At 61.1% G+C, this 22,257-nt stretch overlaps 1 protein-coding gene across 1 annotated transcript in view; it reads right to left on the minus strand.

Moving 5' to 3' along the window:
* Positions 1-186: 186 nt before the first annotated feature.
* Positions 187-22,257, minus strand: part of ZFPM1 (zinc finger protein, FOG family member 1) — a 34,118-nt gene continuing 12,047 nt past the window's right edge. The window contains exons 2-10 of the mRNA XM_085071377.1: positions 18,998-19,129; positions 16,767-16,856; positions 7,327-7,460; positions 4,863-4,965; positions 4,130-4,339; positions 3,811-4,041; positions 3,292-3,387; positions 3,033-3,182; positions 187-2,806 (exon numbers count right to left, since the gene is read on the minus strand). Of these exons, the coding sequence (XP_084927503.1) occupies positions 603-2,806; positions 3,033-3,182; positions 3,292-3,387; positions 3,811-4,041; positions 4,130-4,339; positions 4,863-4,965; positions 7,327-7,460; positions 16,767-16,856; positions 18,998-19,129 (3,350 nt within the window). The 3' untranslated portion in view covers positions 187-602. The remainder of the gene's footprint in view (positions 2,807-3,032; positions 3,183-3,291; positions 3,388-3,810; positions 4,042-4,129; positions 4,340-4,862; positions 4,966-7,326; positions 7,461-16,766; positions 16,857-18,997; positions 19,130-22,257) is intronic.

Genomic DNA, 22,257 nt, shown 5'->3' on the forward strand with positions numbered 1-22,257 from the left:
TGACCTCCCTGGGCTGACGTAGGTGTCACTCAGGGGCACCAGGGACAGGGTAGGGACGTCACGCCCTGCCCTCCTCCTCCTGCCGTCCTCCGATGGCTGTACACACCCGATGTGCCCATGCCCTGGCCCCACGGGGTGCCAGTGGCCGTGCCAGCCCCCGCAGTGTCCCCCACCCTCACACAGGCGTTTAGCAGACATATTTATTTCTGTACACACTTATACACACAGCTCCCAGGGCAGCTCCATCCTTGCTCCAGTGCTGGCTCCGCTCTGCGGTGGGGGCTCCCCTCTATTTCCTGGGGTGCTGGGGCCAACCCCGTGCCCCCCACATCCCCTCCCCAGCCCTGTAGTGTCCACCGGGGGGAAAAGCCCCCTGCAGCCCCCGGGCAGGGCCGTGCACCGTTCCCCTGCCTCAGTTTCCCCCCGCGGGCAGGGGGTGGAGGGCTGACCAGCACCACACTCCCACCGCAGGGTCCTCACCCCCAACCCGGCTGAATTTTGGGGTCCTCCATCACCTCAACCCCTGCACGGGGGGTTTCAGGCACCGGTTCCACCCCCAGCCCCTGCAGCCCCCCAAGCACTGGTGGGGGGCTATGGGGGGGTTACTTGACGTGCTCGGCGGCGTGGGAGGAGCAGTAATACTTCTTGTGGGCGATGAAGGTGGACAGGCTGCTGAACTTGATGTTGCAGAGGCGACAGTACCTGTGGTTGCCGTTGGGCACCGGGCCGGGCACGGCCTTGGCCGGGGGGGTCTGCACCCCCCTGTCCGTGTAGGCGGGGGGCGTGGGAGGCTTGCGGGCAGCTTCCCGCAGTCCCTCGGGGGCTCCGGGCGAGGTGGGGGCGCGGGGGGAGCCGGGGGGCCGCGGGCTGTCCCTGCCCTCCTTGGCGGTGACGCTGTCCCGGCGGAGGCGGGGGCCGGGCGGGCGCGGGGGGGACGCGGCGGGCAGCGGGGGCTCGGGCGTCCTGCCGCCCCCGGGGGTCAGCGCGTCCGGGAGCCCCTGCCCGGCCCCCGCCGGCGGCTTGGCCACGAACAGCCCGTGGGCGTTTCGGAAGTGCTCCAGGAGGTCGCCCTTGATGGCCCCGTTGAGGGGACAGTAGGGACAGGCGGCGAGAGGACCCTTGGCCCCCGGCGGCGGCAGGGGAGCCTTGGGGTGACGCTGCAGCGAGTCCGCCCCGGGGTAGGGCATGCCGGGGCTCCCCGCCGGCGCCGCCCTGACCCGCAGCCCTCCTTCGGGGTCCCCCTCGCCGGGGCTGCCGGGGCTGCGGCGGCCCTTGAGCGGGGCGGCCATCGCCCCCTTCATCTTCTGCAGGTGCTCGAGGGTGCGCGGCTGCAGCGGCGTGGCGGGGCACTGGTACTTCTTGTGCGCCAGGTACGCGTCCAGGCTGTTGAAGCTGATGCGGCACGCCGTGCACTCGTGGTAATCGGCCAGGGGCAGCAGCGGGGCCGGGGTCGGGGTCGGGGTCGGTGCCGGCTCGCTCTGCCACCGCGGCTTCTTGCTCAGGTCGATGGGACCCTCGGCGTCGGGGCTGCCGCGGGGCTCGGGGGCGGCGGGCGGCTCTGCCGGCGGGGGCTCCGGGGCCGGCGGGGGCTCGGCGGGGCGGCGAGCGGCGCCGTGGATCTCGTAGAGCTTGCGGCGCTTGCGGGTGCGCAGCGGCTGCGGCAGGAAGGGCACTTTGGGGGCGGCGGGGCGGCGCAGGGGGGGATCGTGCCGGGAGGCGCAGTAGAAGCGCTTGTGCACCACGTAGGTCTCGTGGCGGCTGAAGCGGATGTTGCACGCCTCGCACAGCGTCTTGCTGGGGTCCTCGTCCCCCTCGTCCCCCGCCGAGCTGCCGGGGCTCTGGCTGTCCTCGCTGCACCGCCCCGAGTTCCCCTCCGCCTCGGGGGACCCCGCTTTGGTGCCGCCCTCTTCAGCCTTCCCGTCCGGCGCGGTGGCCGGCGGGGTGGCATCGCGGCTGGCGTCCCCGTCCCCCGGGCCCTGCCCGTTGCCCGCCGGAGGGGACAGCAGCGTCCCCGGGCCGGGGGGACCCTTGGGCGCCCCGGGGGGGGCTTTGAGCTTGCGTGCCCCGGGGGGGCTGTCCTCGGCCAGGTGCCGGCTGGAGCAGTACAGGCGCTTGTGCACGTAGTAGTTGTTGATGTTGTTGAAGGTGATCTCGCACTCGAAGCAGGTGGCCCCCTTGGGCACCGGCGTGCCCGGGTAGATGGCGGGCGGCACGGCTCCCCCGTGGCCCTGCTTCAGCCGGCTGTGCACCAGCTCCGACATCTTGGCCAGGATCTCCGACGCCTGCGGCACCACCGCGGCTTCGTGGCCGAACACGTACTGCGGGAGGAAGACGGTGCCGCCCGTCCCCGGCTCGCTGGGCACGGGGCTGGAGCCCGGCGTGGGGCTGGCCAGCTCCGACTTGACCTTGGCCGAGGGCAGGCTGCGGGGGGACGAGCTCCGGGAGCCGCCGTCGGGGCTACCGGCCCCCTCCCCGCTTTTGGGCGCCTCGGCCTCGCTGGCCGGGCTGCCGGCCGGCTCCTCCTTGATGCGCACGGGCTCGCCGGACGTGGAGGAGGAGGAAGAGGAGGACGATGCCGATGAAGGTCCTTCCCCGTTCTGCGGCTGGGCTGGGGGCGACAGTTTGGCGGCCCTGGGGTCGGGGGGCGAGGCGGGCGGTGCCGGTGCCGGTACCGGTACCGGAGCGGAGTCGGGGCCGGGCGCGGGGCCGGGCAGCACCACGTGCTGCGGCAGGGCCGGCAGCGCCTCGGGCAGGAACGCGCTCAGGCTGCACTTCCGCAGGGACGCGTTGTTCGGCTGGCTCAGCCCTGCGGGGGAACACAGGTGGCAGTGTCACCGACAGCCCCGGCACGGGGACGCTCAGCACCGGCATCACTGACAGCACCGGCACAGGGATGCTCACCGCATTCCCCATTCCCAACAAACCAGCACTGGGCACTGCCCCATCCCCTCCTCCCTCCCCACCACTGGCCCCACAAGCCCTTGGTGACAATGCCATCCCGTGTCCCCCATAGCCACAGACCCTGGACTCACCGGGAGCGAGGGGTTTGGCGGCAGGAAGGGCTGATCCCGGTGAGAACACCTCACCCTTGGAGCCTGGCTGGCAGATCATGTGGTTGGTGACCAGGTGGCTGTACAGGATGTCCCTCGTGGTGGAGATGAAGCCACAGCTGTGGCAGACACCTGAGGGGACACAGCATGAGGCTGAGTGAACAGCCAGCAGGGTGGGAAGGACAGTGGCTGTCCCTGGGCTGTGCCGGAGGGGACAGGGCTGTTCCCATGGGACACTGACCGTTCAGGGTGTCTGTGTGCACCTTCAGGTGCCGCTCGCAGTTGGCTTTGGTGGTGAAGGCGGACAGGCAGATCAGGCAGACAAACGGCCGCTCTCCTGCCGGACAGATGGACATTCAGCATGGAGGGAAGGGGGACAGGGACTCTGGGGACACCCCATGGGGACACCCACAGGGCCATCCCACATGGCCAACTCTCTCTGTCTCTACAGGGCTGAGATGGGGGAAGACCTACAACTGAGCTGTGCCAAACCAGTAACCCATCCAGGGAGAATCCCATCTAACTGGTCACTGTGCTCCATCCCTGCCCCAAACCAGTAACCCATCCAAGGAGAACCTCATTTAACTGGTCACTGTGCCCCATCCCTTCCCCAAACCAGTAACCCAACCAGGGAGAACCTCATTTAACTGGTCACCATGCTGCCACCCCACAGCCTCCCTGTCCCTCCATGCAGAGGAGGGGTGCCATGCCATGCCATGCCATGCCATGCCATGCCATGCCATGCCGTGCCGTGCCGTACCGCTGTGGCTCCGCATGTGGATCTCCAGGGAGCTGGCACTGGGACAGCTCTTCTTGCACTGGGGGAAGGGGCAGACCCGCTCGTTGGGATACGTCTCCTTGGGTTTCTCATCCAGGGCCGGGGAGCCGGCGCCGGCGCTCTGCCGGCTGGCACAGTAGTACATCAGGTGAGCCTGCAGGTTGCGCTCGCTGCGGTACCAGATCCCGCAGTCCTTGCAGGGGAACACATCCTCTGCGGAGAGCAAGGGACAAGGACACCGTTGGTGTGATGGCAGGGCCGTGGTGCCGCCTGTCCCTCCCCACCTGTGCCCAGCACTCACTGTTGACCACGGCGGTGGCCAGGATGGCAGCCATGCCGGCCTGCTGCGGCAGCAGCTGGATGTCCGAGTGCAGCGCCGCTGGGTATGGGGACTCGCCGGGCTCTGCTTTCACGCCGTGGTTGGGGACAGCCGGTGGCTCTGCCACCACGAAGGCGCTCAGGGGCTCCTCCTCCCGCAGGGCCCGTGTTGTCCGGCACCAAAGGGCTTCGTCTGGAGTAGGGGGACAGCGCTGAGCGGGGATCGCTGGATCCCGTCCTGCCGCCCGTCCCCTCTGTCCTGCCTTGTCCCCGCGGTCCTGGCAGCGGCTGCTGCTTCCTCCCGGCCATGGCCTGGAGATGGCGGTGTCTGCCCGTGCTGAGCCCCGCAGAGCCTGCCCGGAGCCGCCGCTGGGGTTTGTGCCCATCTCTGCTGTATTCCTGTGCCCATTCCTGCACATCCCTGCACCCATCCCTGCACCCATTCCTGTGCCCAACTCTGCATCCATCCCTGTGCCAATCCTTGTGCCCATCCCCGAACCTGACCCTGTCCCCGTCTTTACAACCATCCCTTCGCCCATCCCTGCATCCATCCCTACACCATCCTCGCTCCCATTCCTGCACCATCCCTGCTGGGACCCTCCCAGCTGGGACAGGGACAAGCCCAGGGACAGGCAGCAGTGGGACACGGGGGGCAGCCACTGGGACAGGGGACACGGATGGGGATCCCTCCCACCCCCACTCGCCCCAGTACCAACCCTTCCTGTAGATGACGGCGTTGGCATCGGGCTCTGCGGGCACGAGGGGCAGGCGGGACAGCCAGCAGCTCTCGTCCCCCAGCACCAGCGTCACCGGGGGGCTCTGTGGGGCAGGGACAGGGGGTCAGCACTGGGGTTACACTGAGGGGCTGCCGGGGGGGCACACTGAGGGGGTCACAGCACTCCCCAAACTTGCTGGGGTCACACTGAGGGGCTGCCAGGGGGGTCACAGCACTCCCCAAACCGGGCTGGGGTCACACTCAGGGGGTCACAGAGCTCCCCAAACCGGCTGGGGTCACACTGAGGGGCTGCCAGGGGGGTCACAGCACTCCCCAAACCGGGCTGGGGTCACACTCAGGGGGTCACAGAGCTCCCCAAACCGGGCTGGGGTCACACTGAGGGGCTGCCAGGGGGGTCACAGCACTCCCTGCTCAGCCCAGCTCTGCCTCCCCGCATTCTAATGAATATTAATGAGCCTAAGGGTGGGGGGGAAATTAATCTCCCTGATCCTCCGATGGCTGCCGCAGTAACGATATGAAATCTAATTATCCATCCCAATATTTCCAACCCCTCCAACTCAGCCTGACAGTCGCAGCCGGTTGGGGCCTTATCACTGCCAGGAGCCGAGTGCCGGCAGCGTGATAAAGCCCCCGACACACGTGGGAGGCACTGGCACAGGGTGTGACACCCTGGCACACATGTGTGCACCTCTCACAGTGGTGGGGGAATCCACCTGCCCCTGCAGGCACAGGAAATGGGGCTGGGGGCTTTGGGACCCCCAGCATGGACACAGGGATGGGACTGCTGCTGCCACAAGGGCTGAGCAGCCTCGGGGAGAGGAGGATCCTTTTGGAATTTTGCCCCGGGTGTGGGGAGAGCTGTGGGTACCCCCGGTGGAGGGAGGTCCCTGCACTGCCCAGGGCCCTGCAGCACCCCAAGGTGCTCCCAGCACCCCAGGGTGCTCACCCCAGCTCCCCCCGGCGGCCCCAGCCCGGTGTGAAGCCCTTCCTTGTTCTCCCTGGAACAAAGAGGTCGCTGTCTCCGCTCCACACCGGCTGATAACCATCGGAAACCCTATCTGCTCCGCATCCGCCGGGATGGCGCATCGGCACGGCCCCTGCCCTCGCTGCAGCCCGGCCTGGGGGGGACACGGGGCACGGACAGACTGGGGGACAGTCCCCGGGGGGAGTCACGCTCCCTTGGCACCCCCAGGCTGGCTGCCAGAGGGTTTCCACAGCCCCTCAAGCAAGGATTTTTTGGGGGAACCCTGTGGGATCAGCTGGGGGCAGGCAGGTATCTCCCTCCTCCTCCTCCTCCTTGTCTTTTCCCTCCTCCTCTTTCTGCTCCTCTCCATCAGCAGGCAATGGGCACACACTGCTCCACGCCACGGAATATTAAAGCCACCCAGTGCTCCCAGCTCCCACTCAACCCCCAGGCTGGGATCATCCCCCACACGGAGATGAAGAGCAGAACCAGGCAGGATTTGGGGGAGACCCCCTCTGCACCCCCCCAGCGCCGCCAGCAACAAAGACAGAGGGACCTGAGGGCGACAGCCCCTATCAGGGATGGGGCTGCGATTCTTTCCTCCCTTCCCTGAGCAGAGATAGGGAGGGAGGAGAGTGGCAGAGGAGAGCAGGGCTGGGAATCATCAGCCGGGCTCGATAAGGGAGCTGCTGAAATGGGAGCAAAAATATTTAGACAATAAATGAAGTATCAGAAAAAAGCCGCGCATATCTTGGGGAAATCAATCATCCTGTACCGGGTGTCTGGACACACGGCGCCAACCGGGAGATAGGGAGCCAAACTGGGCAGATAAGGGTTAATCAAGGATTTAATTCAGCAAAGATAAACGGGCCTGAGCTTAAAAAAAAAAAAAAAGAAAAGGAAGAAGAAGAAAAAAAAAAAGAGCAAAGGAGAGAAGAGGAGGAGGAGGAGGAAGAGGTGGGGATGGAGCCAGGCCTTGAGGATCCTGGGCTGGAGCTGCCTGTGTGCAGCTCTGGGGGGATGTGGAGGGAAGGAGGTGGCTGGGATGTGAGGATCCAGAGTCTGAGAACACCCACAGTCACACTCAGGGACATTCCCTCCTCTGGTGCTCCCACCAGTGATGGCACCAACAGCCACCAACAGCCACCACCCTCGGTGTCCCCTCGGTGCTCCCCTCCTGCCCCTTCACCACAGCTGCTGGTGCTTTCCAGGCACAGCCAGAGTCCCCAGGGAGCAAATTTGGGGTGGGACACCAGATCCCATCTCCCCCGTGAGGAGACAGGTGCCACCAACAGCCTGTGCAGAGGGGACAGAGGAGATGGCAACATCCTGGCTGTGGGAAAGCTCTCAACCGGCAGGGAAACCTCCTGGGCACTCAAACCAGGAGACTCCCAGGGGCTGAGGAGCTCAAGGAGGGCTTGATTGAAAAGCAATTTGTTTCCTCAGGATTTCTCCCACCCCATCCCGGGGTGCTCCTTACCGTGTCACCATGCCCTGGCGACGCTGGCTCGCTGTGGATGCTGCCCTGGAAAGGTCCCCAGGAGAATCCCTCGGGCAGATTCCTGCGGCTCCTCACCCTGCTCTGCCCATCCTGCACCTCCAGCTCCAGCTCATCTGTGGGGAGACAGGCACAGTTTTAGCGAGATGCACCCCAATCCTGGGGCGTGTAGCACCCCAAATCCGGGGGCTGTGGGCACTGTGGTGGTGGGTGGGTGTCCCGTGGGGGGATCCATCCCTTCCCGGGGGTCCCGGCACAGCCAGGGGGGTCCAGGCCCGGCACGGCAGAGAGGAAGGAGCGTTTCCCATCCCCACACCCAAAGTCGCAGCAGCTTCAGGGCTTAATGGCTTTGATTATCTGATAAGGCTCTGGTTTAATGGGGTAGATAACATGTTAATACGCTATGAAGGCTGCTCGAAAATGTTTTAACTGTGCCTTTGTCTTTGGGAGCGCAGATAAGATGGCAGGTAACCAATACCCAGATGGATGTGCTGCCTGCCCCTCGCCGGCTGCTGCCCCCCAAAACCGAGCTGTTCCTTGGGGACAGCGAGGCACAGCCAGCCTGTCTGTGGCTGGGAGAGCTCGGAGCAGCGTGGGGAAGCGGTGGGGTTGTCCCCAGATCCAGGACAAAGAGCCCCTAAAGCCCCGAGGGGACACAGCCGGTCCCGGGTGCCTGGGCAGGGAGGAGGCTGTGCCGGCTGAAGGCAAAATTGCCTCTGGAGCCGGGAGAGCAGGGAGGATAAAGCGATCCCATGGCTGCGGAGATTGAAATCTGATGTGTTTATTAGCAGGGCTGACATCTGGATCCTGCCGGCGCTGGGGTGAGCTGAGGTGAGCGCTGGGTGGTGTCACCTGCCATCGCCCAGGTGCCACCAGCGCCCACGGGTCCCCTCTGCCCACCCCGGGCCACCGGGGACTCTGTCCTGAGCACATCCCAGGGGAGCAGCTGGTGTCACCTTGCTGCCCCTTGGGAGGTCTGGGGAGGTGTTTGGGGTCACCAGGCTGTCCCTGTGACACGTGCCACCCTCTGTCCCCGTGCCACAGTCTGGTGACAGGCTCTGCCACAGCTCCCCTGCCCTGCCCTCCCATTCCCATTCCCACAGTCTTTTTGGAATGTCCCAAAAGCCACCCTGGCCATGGAGATCCCTGATTCTAGCTGGCATTTCATTCCTGCACACTGGTTTTGGGAGTGAGTGTGGCGCTGGCTCTGCCCGCCCTGCACCCCCAGCATCCTCCCACCCCACATCCCTGACATGCCCCACATTCCTGGCATCCTCCTGCCCCACATCCCCCTGCCCATTTCCCTATCAGCTCCATCTCAGCACAGCGAGGAGGAGGAGGAGGAGGAGGAGGGATGAGGCCTTTGAGCAGATGATAGGATTTATTCCCTGGCACAAACTGACCCTGAGGAAGGGCACAAGAAACCTCTTGCCCAGCTGGTCATTCCCATGAAGGACTTGAAGGCAGGCAAGGAGCACAGTGACCACCAGAGTGGCATCAGGGCTGAGGGAGGCAGTCAGACCCTCACAGTGGGACAATACCTTCCCATCAAATTCCCAAAATGCTGGATTCCCTCCAGCCTCAGCATCCCAAACTGCCCACCCTCCCTTACACCCCTAAACCCCCAGGACAGCCCCAGCACCGCTGGCTCCCCTCTTCCTCTGCCACCCCAAATACCCCAGCAGCTTTTGGGGACCAAAGCCCAACGGCCACGTCCCCCCCGGGTGCCCCCCCGGCGCCCCCCCTTCCCCGTCTCACTGGTAATCAGCGGCGTTTGGGTCAGGAGACCATGTCTCCGAGATAAGAGCATTCGCCTGACACTTCCCATGTCAGAGCACTTCATCTTGTGTGTATCAATCCCCAGCAGAGAAAACACGCAGGCGCTGATAAAGAGAAAACCGTTCCAGACAGGGGGACAAAAATAGTGCTGCCGGAGCCGGCCCTGTTCCCGCCAGCGCCCCACGGCCTCCACCCACCCCAAAACGGGGTGCTGGCACCCCAGGCTGGGGCTGAATCCCAGCTCAGCGTGCTGAGAGCTCCTCTGTCGGGATGGGATTCCCTGTGCTGGTTGGGGATGCTGCCAGAGCCCCTGTGCTGCACCCACGGCGACACAGCGAGGAAAAAAGGGAGGGAAAAGATGAATTTTCCAGCTGAGCACACGGCAGTGCTGAGGGGGAACAGGGAAAATGATGGGGAGGCCTGGGAGCAGCTGTGTGTTCCACACTTGGGGACAAAGCCGTGTCCCCCCCAGGCTGCAGGGAGCCATCCCACCATGGGTCCAGCCACATCCCACTGCCTGCAGCCTTGGGAAGAGCTGCTGCCAACCCCCGGGGTGTCCTGGAGCAAAGTCCGAGGCTGCAGCTCCCCGTGGGATCCCCTGGCAGGTGAACACCCCCCAGGTATCTCACCTGGCCATCGGTCCCGGCAGGCCCTGCGTTATCGCGGGAGCAGAGCTTATCTCCCAGCTCATTAACCAAATTGGGCAGGGGCTGGCCTGTTTGCTCTGGGGCACACAGAGAGGCAGCAGGAAGGAAGGAAGGGAGGCAGGAAGGAAGGAAGAAAGGGAGGGACGGAGGAAGGGGGGAAAAGCCCCCAGAGAGCCAGGTGCACCTGCCTGGTGTGACACAGAGCCCGGGAACACAGCGCTGCTCCCGGCTTATCTCTCCATCGAGAGATTCCAAAGGAATCGGCCGAGCTGTGCCGGGAGCAAAGATTATTCCTGTCACCACCCCATGGCTGTGCGATCGATGGCTGAGCTGGCACGGCTGGCACCAGCATTCCTGCCCATCCCGAGGGTCCAGGGTGGGCACACGGGAGGGAGGAAGCCTGTGGGGATGCACAGTTCCCGGGGGGACATCACCCTGCCAGGGGGTGTGATGGAGATGGAGGCCATATGCAAGGTGAGCCACAGCATTCCCAGGGCCAGGAAATGAATGGAACTGCCAGGAGCAGCACAGAGCTGGGCCAGTTCTTCCTGGAAGCTCTGGAGATGCAGCCATATCCAGGCACCCACATTTGCTTTCCTTGGGGGAAAACGAGGGAAGGGCAGAGCCACCCCAGTCAAACCCACTCATCCCATCCCACCCCATTCCAGGCTGCTCCTGCATCCCTTTTTATCTCAGCTGCATCCAGAGGACTTGAATCACATCCAAACCAACAGCTCTGCCCCTCAGTGGGCATCCAGGCTCGGAGGTCCCTGCAGTGTTTGCAGCTGCCTGGATACTATCAGGATAAATACTGCTATCGGCGTGTCACGGGATCACATCCCGGGATCAGCCGCCTTGCTCCGATTAAATTCAGTGCCCTGTGCCAGCCCTGGGGGGCCACAGGCCAGATCTGGCCCCGGCATGAGCCCTGGTGATGGAGAGACTGGAAAACGGGGATGGATGGATGGATGGATGGATGGATGGATGGATGGATGGATGGACCCATATCTCTGCCAAGTGGCTGAACAGTTAGTGATTCAAGCCCTGTGGATGCAAAGGGATGAGGGAGCAGCTTGGAATGGGATGGGTGGGTTTGTCTGAGTCCCTCTGCCCTTCCCTCCTGCGAGGAAGGCAAACATGTGTGCCTGGATGTGGCTGCACCTCCAGAACATCCAGGAGCAAACTTGGGAGGCCACAGGAGCTGGCCTGGCAGTGGGATGGATGCATGGATGGATGGATGGATGGATGGATGGATCCATCAATGGGTACCCAACCTCCCATGGCTCTCCTGCTCCTGCCCAGGGAGATCCAAGCTGGAGAAGCCCTGGTTCCCCCCAGTTCCCCCCAGTTCCCCCCGGCAGCCCCGTCCCGGCCCCAGCTGCTGTTTTTAGAAGCGGCGAGAGCGCGGCGGAAGGAATAAATCCTGACAACTCAACTACTGCAATGATGTGATGGCACCGCTCCGATAAGATGGAGGGAGGCGATTGGGAAGAGTCTTAAGCTGTGAACACGCAGCATCTCCACTCTTCACCTCCGCTCACAAAGGGAAATCTCTCCAAAGGGGCTAAGGAGATTATCCCGGCTTTGCCGTCCCGGGTGCTCGAGTAATCAGGGCAGCCTTGGGGACGACAAAGGAGTGAGGAGGGTTTCAATCGAGCCTTGCTGGGCTCAGCCTGCTTGGGCTCAGCCTGGGCTTGCTCTGAGGATGGGGAGGGGATGGAGAGGGAGAGCTGAGCTTTTCCCCAGGTTTGGGGAGGTGGGGACACCCTGGTGGGGCTGGAGCCCAGGGGGGATTTCTGCCTTTATCTCTCCTGCCCATCGCTCACCACTTATTGATTGTTTGCTGCCCGAGTCCAAAAGCGACTCCTTATCGGGCTGAACTCTGCCCCCGGATAATGGAGCAGCCAGGAGCTGCCCTGCGCCCAGAGCAGCACCACCCGGCTCTGGGGGGGCTGCAGGGGCACGGCTGCACCCCAAAAGGGCCCGGTGCCCGCTCACCAGCTGTGGGGCACAGCTGGCAGGCGCTGGTGGCACCGGCTGTGCCATGTGTCCCTCAGGATCACCCCACGGAAGCTGGGGTGCCCTGCCCCAGCAGGATGGGCTGATAAGCATTGCCAGGACGTTTGCTTTTGGGGTGTTGCTGTGCCTTGCTGGGATGGGGCTGGCAGGGGGTCCCTGTCTCCAGAGGGTCCCTGTCCCCAGGGGTGTCATCCCTCATGACAAGGGTGTCACATCCCAGGAAATCAATGGGATCTGTGCCTGCAGGGATGTGGATAGAAACACTGGGAATAAGATCAGAAAAAGCTCATCAGGGAGGATGGGAAGGAGGAAAACTTCCTGACTTCCCTGGGGCTGCCAGGACCTCTGTGCCAGGGTCCCCTGTCCCTGCTCTGTCCCCACTCATGGGACATCCCAAGGGGTCCCCATGCCTGGGGTGCTGCCATCCCAAGGGCTTCTCCTCACAAGGGACAACCAGGAAACACATAGAACCTCTGACCACAGGGCTGGGGACAGGAATAAACACCGGGAAAAACACCAGAAAGCACTCAGGAAGGATGGGAAGGAGGAAAACTTCCTGGCTTCCCTGGGGCTGCCAGGACCCCCGTGCCAGGGACACCCTGTCCCTGCTCTGTCCCCTCTCCCAGGGCTGCTGGGACCCCCTGGCTGTGCCCAGGAGGCAGGAGGAGGGCACTGGGGGGGCAGGAAGCAGAGGGGGGAGGAAGGGGAACGCAGAGGCCCCCGGAGCTGATGCAGAGGGAAGATATCCTGTCCGGAAGAGGGGAGGGGACCGCAGGGGGGTCCCTGCACAGCCACAGCCTGCGGGGGACAGCAGGGACCCCAGGAGGGGGAACCCCGATGGAGGAGGTGGACCAAGCTCCAAATCCCCACCGGGCCTCAGATCCCTGCAGGGCAGAGCGGCAAGGTGAGTGATTGACAGCTGTCAATCAGTGCCAGCCTGGCAGCATCGCCCTCAGGGAGTGTAATGTACTGCTTCCCGAGGGAAAATGGAAGGGAGGATGGGAACAGAGATGCCTGGGCATCCCTCCACACTGCCAGCGTTCCCAAATATCCTGAATATCCCAAATATCCTGAGCATCCCTCCACACTGCCAGCGTTCCCAAATATCCCGAGCATCCCTCCACACTGCCAGCATTCCCAAATATCCTGAATATCCCAAATATCCTGAGCATCCCTCCACACTGCCAGCGTTCCCAAATATCCCGAGCATCCCTCCACACTGCCAGCATTCCCAAATATCCTGAATATCCCAAATATCCTGAGCATCCCTCCACACTGCCAGCGTTCCCAAATATCCCGAGCATCCCTCCACACTGCCAGCATTCCCAAATATCCTGAGCATCCCTCCACACTGCCAGTGTTCCCAAATATCCTGAAGATCCCAAATATCCTGAGCATCCCTCCACACTGCCAGCATTGCCAAATATCCCAAGAATCCCTCCACACCAGCTGTCTCCCAAACTGGTCTGATCATCCTTCCACCCAGCAATGTCCCCAAACCAGTCAGAGCATCCCTTCACCCCAAACTGTCCCCTCCACCCTGCAGTGACCCCAGGCACATGTGGGATATCCCCCAGCAGGGACAGGTGCCCTTCCATGTCCCAAATCTGGGACAGGTGACACTGCTGGGATCATCCCCATCCCACTGCCTGCAGCAGGAGGATTTGCAGGACACAAGCTGGGCAGGGGAAGGATTTCAGGGTGCTGGGCACCCCTGATTTGGGATGGCAGGGGTGCCAATTCCCTGAATCCCACCTGCCCCCATCTCCAGCAATCTCCCACAAGCACAACTCCCTGCTGCTCCACTCCCAGCGATAAAAGGGAATAGCTGGAATAATTTTTCCCACCCACACACTGCAGGGCGGAGGGGGAGGGATGGGGCAGATGTGGCAGGGGCTGTGTCCCCCCCCGGACCAGCTGTCCCCCCCATTGTGCCCTGCTCACCCCGATAATAAACCCTGAGGTTTCCAGACAAACTCCGGGCAGCTGGAGATTATTGAAGTGGGAGATAAACACAACTGAAGGGGAGCAGGAACACGAGGGAAGGGGGAGCTGGGGGAAAAAAAAAAAAAGGAGTTGGGAGTTTTAATTAGATGCACCAAAAATATGAGGGGTTGCTCTGTGCCATCCTGATATCCTGCCTGGAGGATGGGGGGTGAGGATGGGTTTGGGGGATTGGGAGAGGAGCCTGAGCTCTGTAATCAACCCAGAGCCATCGTTACCACCCAGAATAAATATGAATATTAAATTAATATTTAATCATTAGACGTTAATTATTAAATAAAGCCTAAATAGGCAAGACAGCAGCAGGGCTTGGGGTTCAGCAAGGTGGAGCTGAAAATAGTGATGCAGATGTGGGGAAGGAGGTGAAGAATTCCCTGGGAAGCTGGTGGGACATGGCCAGGTGGGATAATGCAAAAGCCACCTTGGGTTTGGCTCCTCTATCCTGTTCCTGCCTGAGGTGTTTCCAAAGCAAAAAGCTTCATCCCACCTGGTGGAAAGGCAAGAATCTGGGATTCCCAGGGGGAATTCTCTGCTGGCTCATCACACAGTTGAGCAGCCTGGCCCTCAGCAGGGCTCTGCTCTGCTCCATTCCCACCCCAGCTCCACGGGAAATTTGCCAGAGCTTTTCACCTTATCCTTCTGGGAAAACTGGCTGGAATTGTTGGGGTTGGGATGGGACAGCTCTGGGATGGGATTTGGAGGCTGTGGGTGCTCCTGAAATTCTCTGCTCCCAGCCCTTCTCCAGAGCAAACCGAAACGAGAGGGAAAGATGGAGAACGGAGGGGCTGTGGGGAAGGGTTTGGGGGAATTTGGGGTGGCTTGGGGCAATCTGGGAAGGAGGGACATCCTGTCCCCAGCACCACCAGAGGATGGAGTGAGCACAAAGCATGGCCAACTCCATCCTGCAGTCCCATTGGGAAGCAGAACAGAGCCAGGGTATCCCAGCACCCTGGGTGCACATCCATAAAGGCACCCAAATTTAGGATTTCAGCCTCCAGCTGCTGGGAATTTGCCCATCAGCTGGACGAGCTGCAGCCCCTCCAGGAAACAAGGTCATTTCAAAGATGAACCAAAATCCTTCTCCCTCCTGCCACGTGGAGCCCCAGGGCGAGGTCCTGGCAGGCCACATCCCCTCTGGAACAGCGGCAAATGCTTTGGGATGACCCACCCACAGCGGGGGTGACCCGGTGACCCCCAAAACTGCCCAGGGGGACAGGGAGGCCCCGCGGGGCTCCAACAAAGCCCCCCCGGCGCGGCGCATCCCCGCGGCCGCCATCGCTGACACCCGGCGGATCCTGCCAGATAAAGCAGAAAATTCAGGCTGCTCCGAGCTTCCCTTTTCGCCAGCTCCATCCCTGATAAGTGGCGAGCCTGCAGAGCTCCTGATAGCCGGGGCTATCGCGGCGGTTGGTGCGAGAGGAACACCCTATCGGCGCGGCATCGCCGGACCGCCCGCCGCCCCAGCCGCAGCGAAATGAACACCACTCCAATTACCAGAATAGAGATGGGCTGCGAGGGGCCGATAATAAAATCTCTTTTACATAAAGAATGCAAATAGCCCGCTGCAGAGGGGAGGGGGAAGGGCCTGGGCCAGGCTGGCTGGTTGCTCTGGGGAGATGGGGTGCTGGTGGGATGAGGGGCTGTGCGATGCGGTGATCCCATAGGGGATGGATGGGGGATCTGGGGGGTTGGAGATCCCAACTCTCTCCAGCCCCTCTCACCCTGCACTGGGATCCCGGGAGCGCCGGGGGCAAAGGGCTGGGGAGCAGATAAGGAGGAGCCGGGGGTGGCCTCGCAGCTCCTTCCTGCCCGGCACGCAGGAAGGGCTGGGATATCAGCGGGGCCGGCAGGAGCTTCCCCTCGGCCCGGCGGGAAGGGGGAGCGAGGTTCCCGCCGGGCCGTGGGGATTCGGGCAGCTGCAGCAGCACGTGTGCTGGCAGCCACCACTTCCCAGGGCTCCCGGAGCCGCTGGCCTTGGGGACACAGTGGGACATGCCTGGTGCATCCATCCCCGAAGGGGGATGGCTGTGCTGGACTGGGGTCACCACTGCCCAACATGTTGCTCAAAACCATCGCCCAGCTGGGAGCTCCTCATTGGAGCCCAAAATGGGGCACAGCCACCCTTGGGGGTCTCAGCTCCCCCTGGTCTCATCCCCACCCCCCTGTCAGGAGCCATTCCCAGAGGATGGACACCCATAACCCCAGGCAAGGAGTGATGGCCATGAACTAAACCACAGGAAATTCCACCTCAGCATGGGGAAGAACTTCCCATGGAGGGAGGCAGAGCCCTGAGCAGCTGTCCAGGGAGGTGTGGAGTCTCCCTCTCTGGAGACATTCCAACCCCACCTGGATGTGTTCCTGTGTCCCCTGCTCCGGGTGACCCTGCCTGGGCAGAGGGGTTGGTGGATGATCTCCAGAGGTTCCTTCCAACCCCAGACATCCCGTGAATCTGTGAATCCGTGCAGCACAGCCCCGTAACCCCGTGGCTTTGGAGATAGTGGGTGATAGGGCTGGGGTGCCCACAGGGCCAGCCTGGCCTCACTGGTGCCCGCAGCCTTGGCATGGAGATACCAGCAGGAGATAGAGGCTGCACTCGCTCCTTGGGGTTTTGATAACCATCACCAAACCGCCCCAGCGTCGCTCTTGTGGTTGTCAGGATGTTGGTGAAGCGCCCTGGTGTGATGCAGGATGGATCCAAACCCTCTCAGTGCCAGGGAGTGTGATGCCAGCTCTGGGAATGGCATCCCTGCTGCTCCCACCTTGGGTTTTACCATCCCAACAGCACCTCAGGGATGTGGGGGACAACAACCATCAGCTCACACCTCCCTCCAGCAGAACTGCTGGGGTTTGCAGCCTGCCCAGCTCCCAGTGCTCCCCATGCTGGTGTTTGCAAGGGGTGAATGCTTGAGGGCTGCTCCAGCAGATCTGGCCAGGACAGGGATGGAGCAGGATGACAACACACCAGGGACTCACCTGGCCCATTCCATGGCTCTGGCTCTTGGGGGTTTTCTCCAGGATCTGGCTGTTCTGGCTCCTTGGGACTCTCTGGAGCATCTCTGGACTCTGCAGCAGGAGGGGGAAGGCAGCAGGTCAGGAGCAGGGAATTTCAGAAGCAGCCTTCCACGGGGATTGGGACCACCGAGGCTGGGATGAGCACAGGGAGGGCATTCACACCCCTGTGCCCAAAGCCCCCATCCCCCTGGGAACACCCCACGGGGCCAGCCAAGCCCACCCACCCCAAACATTCCCCAACTGTGCCACATCCCTGCCAACACCAGGCGCTCCCCGCACGGCTCTATTTGTGGCGTATTCATAGCAACTTGATAACAATTATTTTCTCCATTAACTGCTGCTGGAGATGGGCTGATAAAGCCAATCTGCATATGACAGTGTGGAAGATTAGTGCCCAAAGTACATGTTTGCCTTGGCGGCCCGGGCGGATCGAGCAGCGCGGAGCCCAATCGATCGGCGCCACCGCGGCCGCCCAGGGGTGACGTCACCGCCATTGGAGATTATTAATACAGGTGATAAGCGCCATGATTAACATCAAATAAATCAATCACCGGGTATAAAAGTCCTATTATTTTTGGCTATAAATCAAAGTGCCTGGCATATCGATTTTTATCCATCGCGCTGAAAGCTTTAGTGGCCGTTATTGCTGCTCGGCCTTATCTCTGCTATCACCTCTTTATCGAGGCAGGCCAGTGCCAGGTGCAGCTCCGCGCCCCAGCTCCAGCTCCTCGCCCCCAGCCCGGCTCCCCCATCAGATAACAGCCCTTGCTTCCCTCCACTGCTGAGCAAAGTTTGCCTGGGAGACCTCCCTGACTCAGATACTGGGGTCCTTCCCTGCTCCAGTTATCAGGTCCCCTCCCTGTTCTGATTATCAGGTTCCCTTCCCTGCTTTGGCTGTAGGATTCCTTCCCTGCCCTGGGTATTGGGGTACTTTCCATGAAATTGGGGTCTTTCCTTGTTCCCACTATCAGGGTCTACTCCCTGCCCTCTCTCCCTGTTGCAACTATCAGGGTCCCGTCCTGTTCTGGCTATTGGGGTCTCTCCCTGTCCCCATATCCCAGCTATCAAGGCTGCCCTGGCTATCAGGGTCCTTCCCTACCTCATCTGCTGGGGCTCTCAGGGTCCCTTCCCTGCCCCAAGGGGTTCCTGACTGTCCCAGCAATTTGGGTCCCTTCCCTATCTCGACTATCAGGGTCCCTCCCTGCCCCAGCTCTCAGGTCACCTTCCCTGTCCCAGCTCCCAGGTGATCTCAGCCCTGAGATCCAGCTGGTGTGGATCCCTGGTGCATCGTGGCCTGGCCACCCTGCTTTTGGGGACACTTTTCGGGCAGTCCCAGCGGCTGGAGCAGCGGGGTTTGCCGGGAGCTGCAGCTCGGGGAGGTGGCGCAGCCTTGCCCCGGCGCGGTTATCTCAAAGGGCACTGCAAACATTAACTGATTGGGATTTGCCCCCACCTCCACAGGAAGGAACTTAAAGGATATCTGGGACTGTTTCAGCCCGGCCCTGAGTCGCAGCCACCTTTGGGGCGCGGCACGGCTGGGCACGGCGGCAGCCTGGCGGCTGCGTGGGCAGCACGGTGACACCAACGGCCCTGTGCCCCCAGCCCACCCGTGGCACGGCCAGTGCCACCACCCGTGGCCTCTGGGGCTGCGTTGCACCCTGGGGGGATCGCTTTGTACCCAGAGGGATGTGACTTTGTCCCCTGGGAGGGTGAACTTTGCACCCTGAGGGACGTGACTTTGCGTCTTGGGCGGGGAGAGGAACTTCGTGCTGCCAAGGATGTGACTTTGTACCCCAAGGGATGTGACTTTGTCCCCTGGGATGGGACGCTCTGCACCCTGAGGGATGTGACTTTGCACCCCAAGGGAGGGGGAAGGGTCACTTTGCACCTAAGGGGTCACTTCACATGCCTGGGAAGGGTCACTTTGTACCCCAAACTGTGTGACTCTACACCGCAAGGGGGTCACTTTATACCCCAAGGGTCATGACTGGGAAGCTTGGGCTGTCCTGCCCCCAGCCAGAGGGATGGAACCCTGCAGGGACACAGGGTTGTTACTGACCCAGCAGCTCCGAGGGATGGCCAGGCTGCTTCATTAGCTAATTAACACAGCAGAGCCCATGCCCAGCAGCTTGCTCCTGTGGCAGAGCCTGTCCCCATGGTGTGGGGACAGCAGGGACAGCCCCAGAGCTCACCTTCGCTGCCGGGGGGGCTGCAGGTGTCGCGCTCAGCAGAACCCTCGCGGTCCGAGGTGGCCCCGTCCCTCTCCGAGGGGCTCTTGTCCCCCACTGGGACATCCTCGCCTTCCTCCATCGCTGCCAGGGAACCTGCAGGAACACACACAGGGAGGTTAGCAGGGGACAACCGGAGGGAAAAGACCCCAGCAGGTTTCCCCAGTTGGGAAATCAGGGTGCTGGGACGAAATGCCCCACGGGAATAGACGGGAAGGAAGGGACAGTCCCTGCCCAGCCATCCCTGTGGCCCAGCATGTCTGGGCATGTGGCCCGGGTGTCCCCTCCCTGAGGCATTGTGGGCAACAAGCCTGGCAGCAATGGGGTCCCCGTGCACCACGGGAACACAGATGTGGTGTCAGCTGTCCCCAAAAGAGACCCCAAGAAAGGATCCCCACCACCCCTCATCTGACAGAGGGTGATGATGCTGCAGGGGTGACAAACAGGGCGCAAAGGGGGTTCACACAGGGGACACCCCTCAGCTCTGCCATCCCGTTTGGCCGTTTCCATGGCAATGCAGCATCCCCAAGCAGCAAGGAAGGCCCGGCAGCGGTGGCACACATGGCTGTCACCACACGACGCCGCGGTGCCAGGGGCTGCCCGGGACCAGGGGGATCACGGGGGGATCGGAGCAGGGCCAGCCCGTCTGCAGACCTCAGCTGCTCGCCGTGACTCCAGGCATGTATATTTACAGCAGCAGAACAAAGAGCCCATAATCTATACAAAGCACACAACAATGAGCGTGAATAAAGAGGCTGCCGGAGAAGGGAAGGCAATTTATTCTAATTCTGCTAATTTCAGTTCCAGCACAATTAAAAAGGCTCTGATAATATTCAGAAACAATCGCCAGCTAACAAATCGTTTCTCCCGCTGTAAATGAAACATTGTTAGGCTAATTTCTTCCTTCACGCCTTCACGGCTCTTGGGCTTCTGATAAAGTTAACCCGACGCTCGCCTGCGCCGGGGTTTGGCACCTCCAGCCTGCCCAGGGAGGGGTGGATGGGGCTGGGAAGGGGTGGGTGGGACCAGGAGGGCATGTGGCACCCACCCCGGGGTGCTGAGACCACCCACATCCTGCCCTGGAACAGCAGGAGGCAGGATGGGTTTGGGTACCACAGCATCACGGCCTACAGGGATGATGGGTAGCCAGCAGCATCCTCTCCATGGTCTCTGGAGCATCCCATATCCCACCCCAAAATATCCATCCTGAGCCAGGAGGGAGAGGGGATGCTCCATATAAATCCAGCTGGATGCTCCATACAAATCCAACCAGGGTTTGGGAACTGTGGTGTCACCCAGTGACCACGGGGATGATGGGGAACCAACAGCACCCCAATACCACATCACTGCAGTCCCTGGATGCACCCTGAGATGATCCAAACCTCACCAAGAAATAACCATTTCCCACCAGGAAGGAAATGGGGATGCCCTATATAAATCCAACTGGATGCTCCATACAAATCCAACCAGGGTTTGGGAACTGTGGTGTCACCCAGTGCCCACAGGGATGATGGGGAACCAACAGAATCCCAAAATCACATCACCATGGTCCCTGGATGCACCCTGGAATGACCCAAACCCCACCCTGAAATACCCATTTCCCACCAGGAAGGAGATGGGCATGCCCCATATAAATCCAGATGGGGTTTGGGTACCACAGTGCCATCCTGTGCCTACAGGGATGATGGGGAACCAACAGAACCCCAAAATCACCTCACCATGGTCCCTGGATGCAGCCTGGGACCACCCACATCCCACCCCAAAACACTGAGGCCCAGCCATGAGGAAGATGAGGATGCTCCATATAAATCCAACCGTGTCAAAGCTGGTATGGGGATGATTGGTGGCCAACAGCATCCTGGAATCACATCACACAGCCCCTGGATGCATCCCACATCCCACCCCAGAACATTCCCAGGCACAGGGGAAGATGGGGATGCTGCATATAAATCCAGCCATGTAAAACCAGGGGTTTGGGGACCACAGTGTCACCCAGCACCCATGGGTGGCCAGCAGCATCCCAGCATCATGGGATCATCCCTGGCTGCATCCCAACCCCCCTGCAGCATCCCCTTCCCCCTCCATCCCCAGGGATGCTCCGCCGGCTCTCCCAGCTGCGCGGGTTAAACAAACCACTGGAAAAAAATGCAAAAAAAGGGGAAAAAAGGAGGGAAAAAAAAAAAAAAAAGCTAGGGAGGGAGAGGGAGCAGGGAGAGGAGCGTCACTTGCCCGGGATTGCTGGGAGCCCTGCACAGTTATCACCGCACACAGCCTCCCTCGGCTGGCCTGATCTGTCTATTCTTCATTAAGCAAATACGCTGAAATGGAAATGAAAACATAATAGCTATTTGATTCTCGGCGAGATATTTTGCATATTGGTTCAGTGCTGATAGTGGAATTTCATCAACTCCCTTTTTTCATGCTTTAAAACTGAATTACTGAGGCTGGTTTTACAGAGAGGGGAAGAGCCAAAAAACGCTCCCTTCCAAGATACTCCGCTCCGACGATTAACTCTTCTCCCTCCCTCCTTCTCCCTCTTTTTTTTATTGATAATGAGCAAGGATTTCTTTTTTTTTTTTCTCTCTTTTCTTCTTTTTTCCTCAAAAAAAAAAAAATTTACAGTGACTCTAAAAACTTGCAGGAAGCCGAGGCAATGTGCCCAAGTCAGCAGGGCTGGGGATGAGGGTCGGCATTCCCGGGGAAACCCTGACTTATCCAGGTAATGATTTGATCACTGCGCTCCAATTAAGGTTCTCCCAGCACAGGAACAATAAAGCTTTTCTTGATTCTTTGTGCTTAGCTGGTAAATTAAATAAAAGGCAAAAGAATATAGGGAATCGAGGAGGAGGAGGGGGGAACTTTTCCAGGCTGCCAAGAGCGAGACCCTGGGCGCTCGGAGAGCCAGCACGGAGACAAGAGCAAAGCGATAAGAGGCCTCGATAACAGATAGAAAATAGCAACAGCCACAGACTTTCCCACTGGTTCTGGAGCAGGGAGGAGGAGGAGGAGGAGGAGGAGGAAGAGGAGGAGGAGTTCCCGTGGTGGAAAGCAGGTCCTGGATCAGGAACACGTGCAGGCTGGTGGCAACCTGCCTTTGCCGGCTGGCGCTCGGCGATGCAGTCAGGTCCAAGTGTTTATTTTTAAATACGAATTTAAATAAAAATTCCCATCCAGCTTCTTCCAATTCCCATCTCTGGAAGCGTTCAAGGCCAGGTTGGATGGGG

This window comes from Lichenostomus cassidix, chromosome 11 (assembly GCF_008360975.1).
Source record: "Lichenostomus cassidix isolate B80296 chromosome 11, HeHo_3.0, whole genome shotgun sequence".
Taxonomy (NCBI): Eukaryota; Metazoa; Chordata; class Aves; order Passeriformes; family Meliphagidae; genus Lichenostomus; species Lichenostomus cassidix.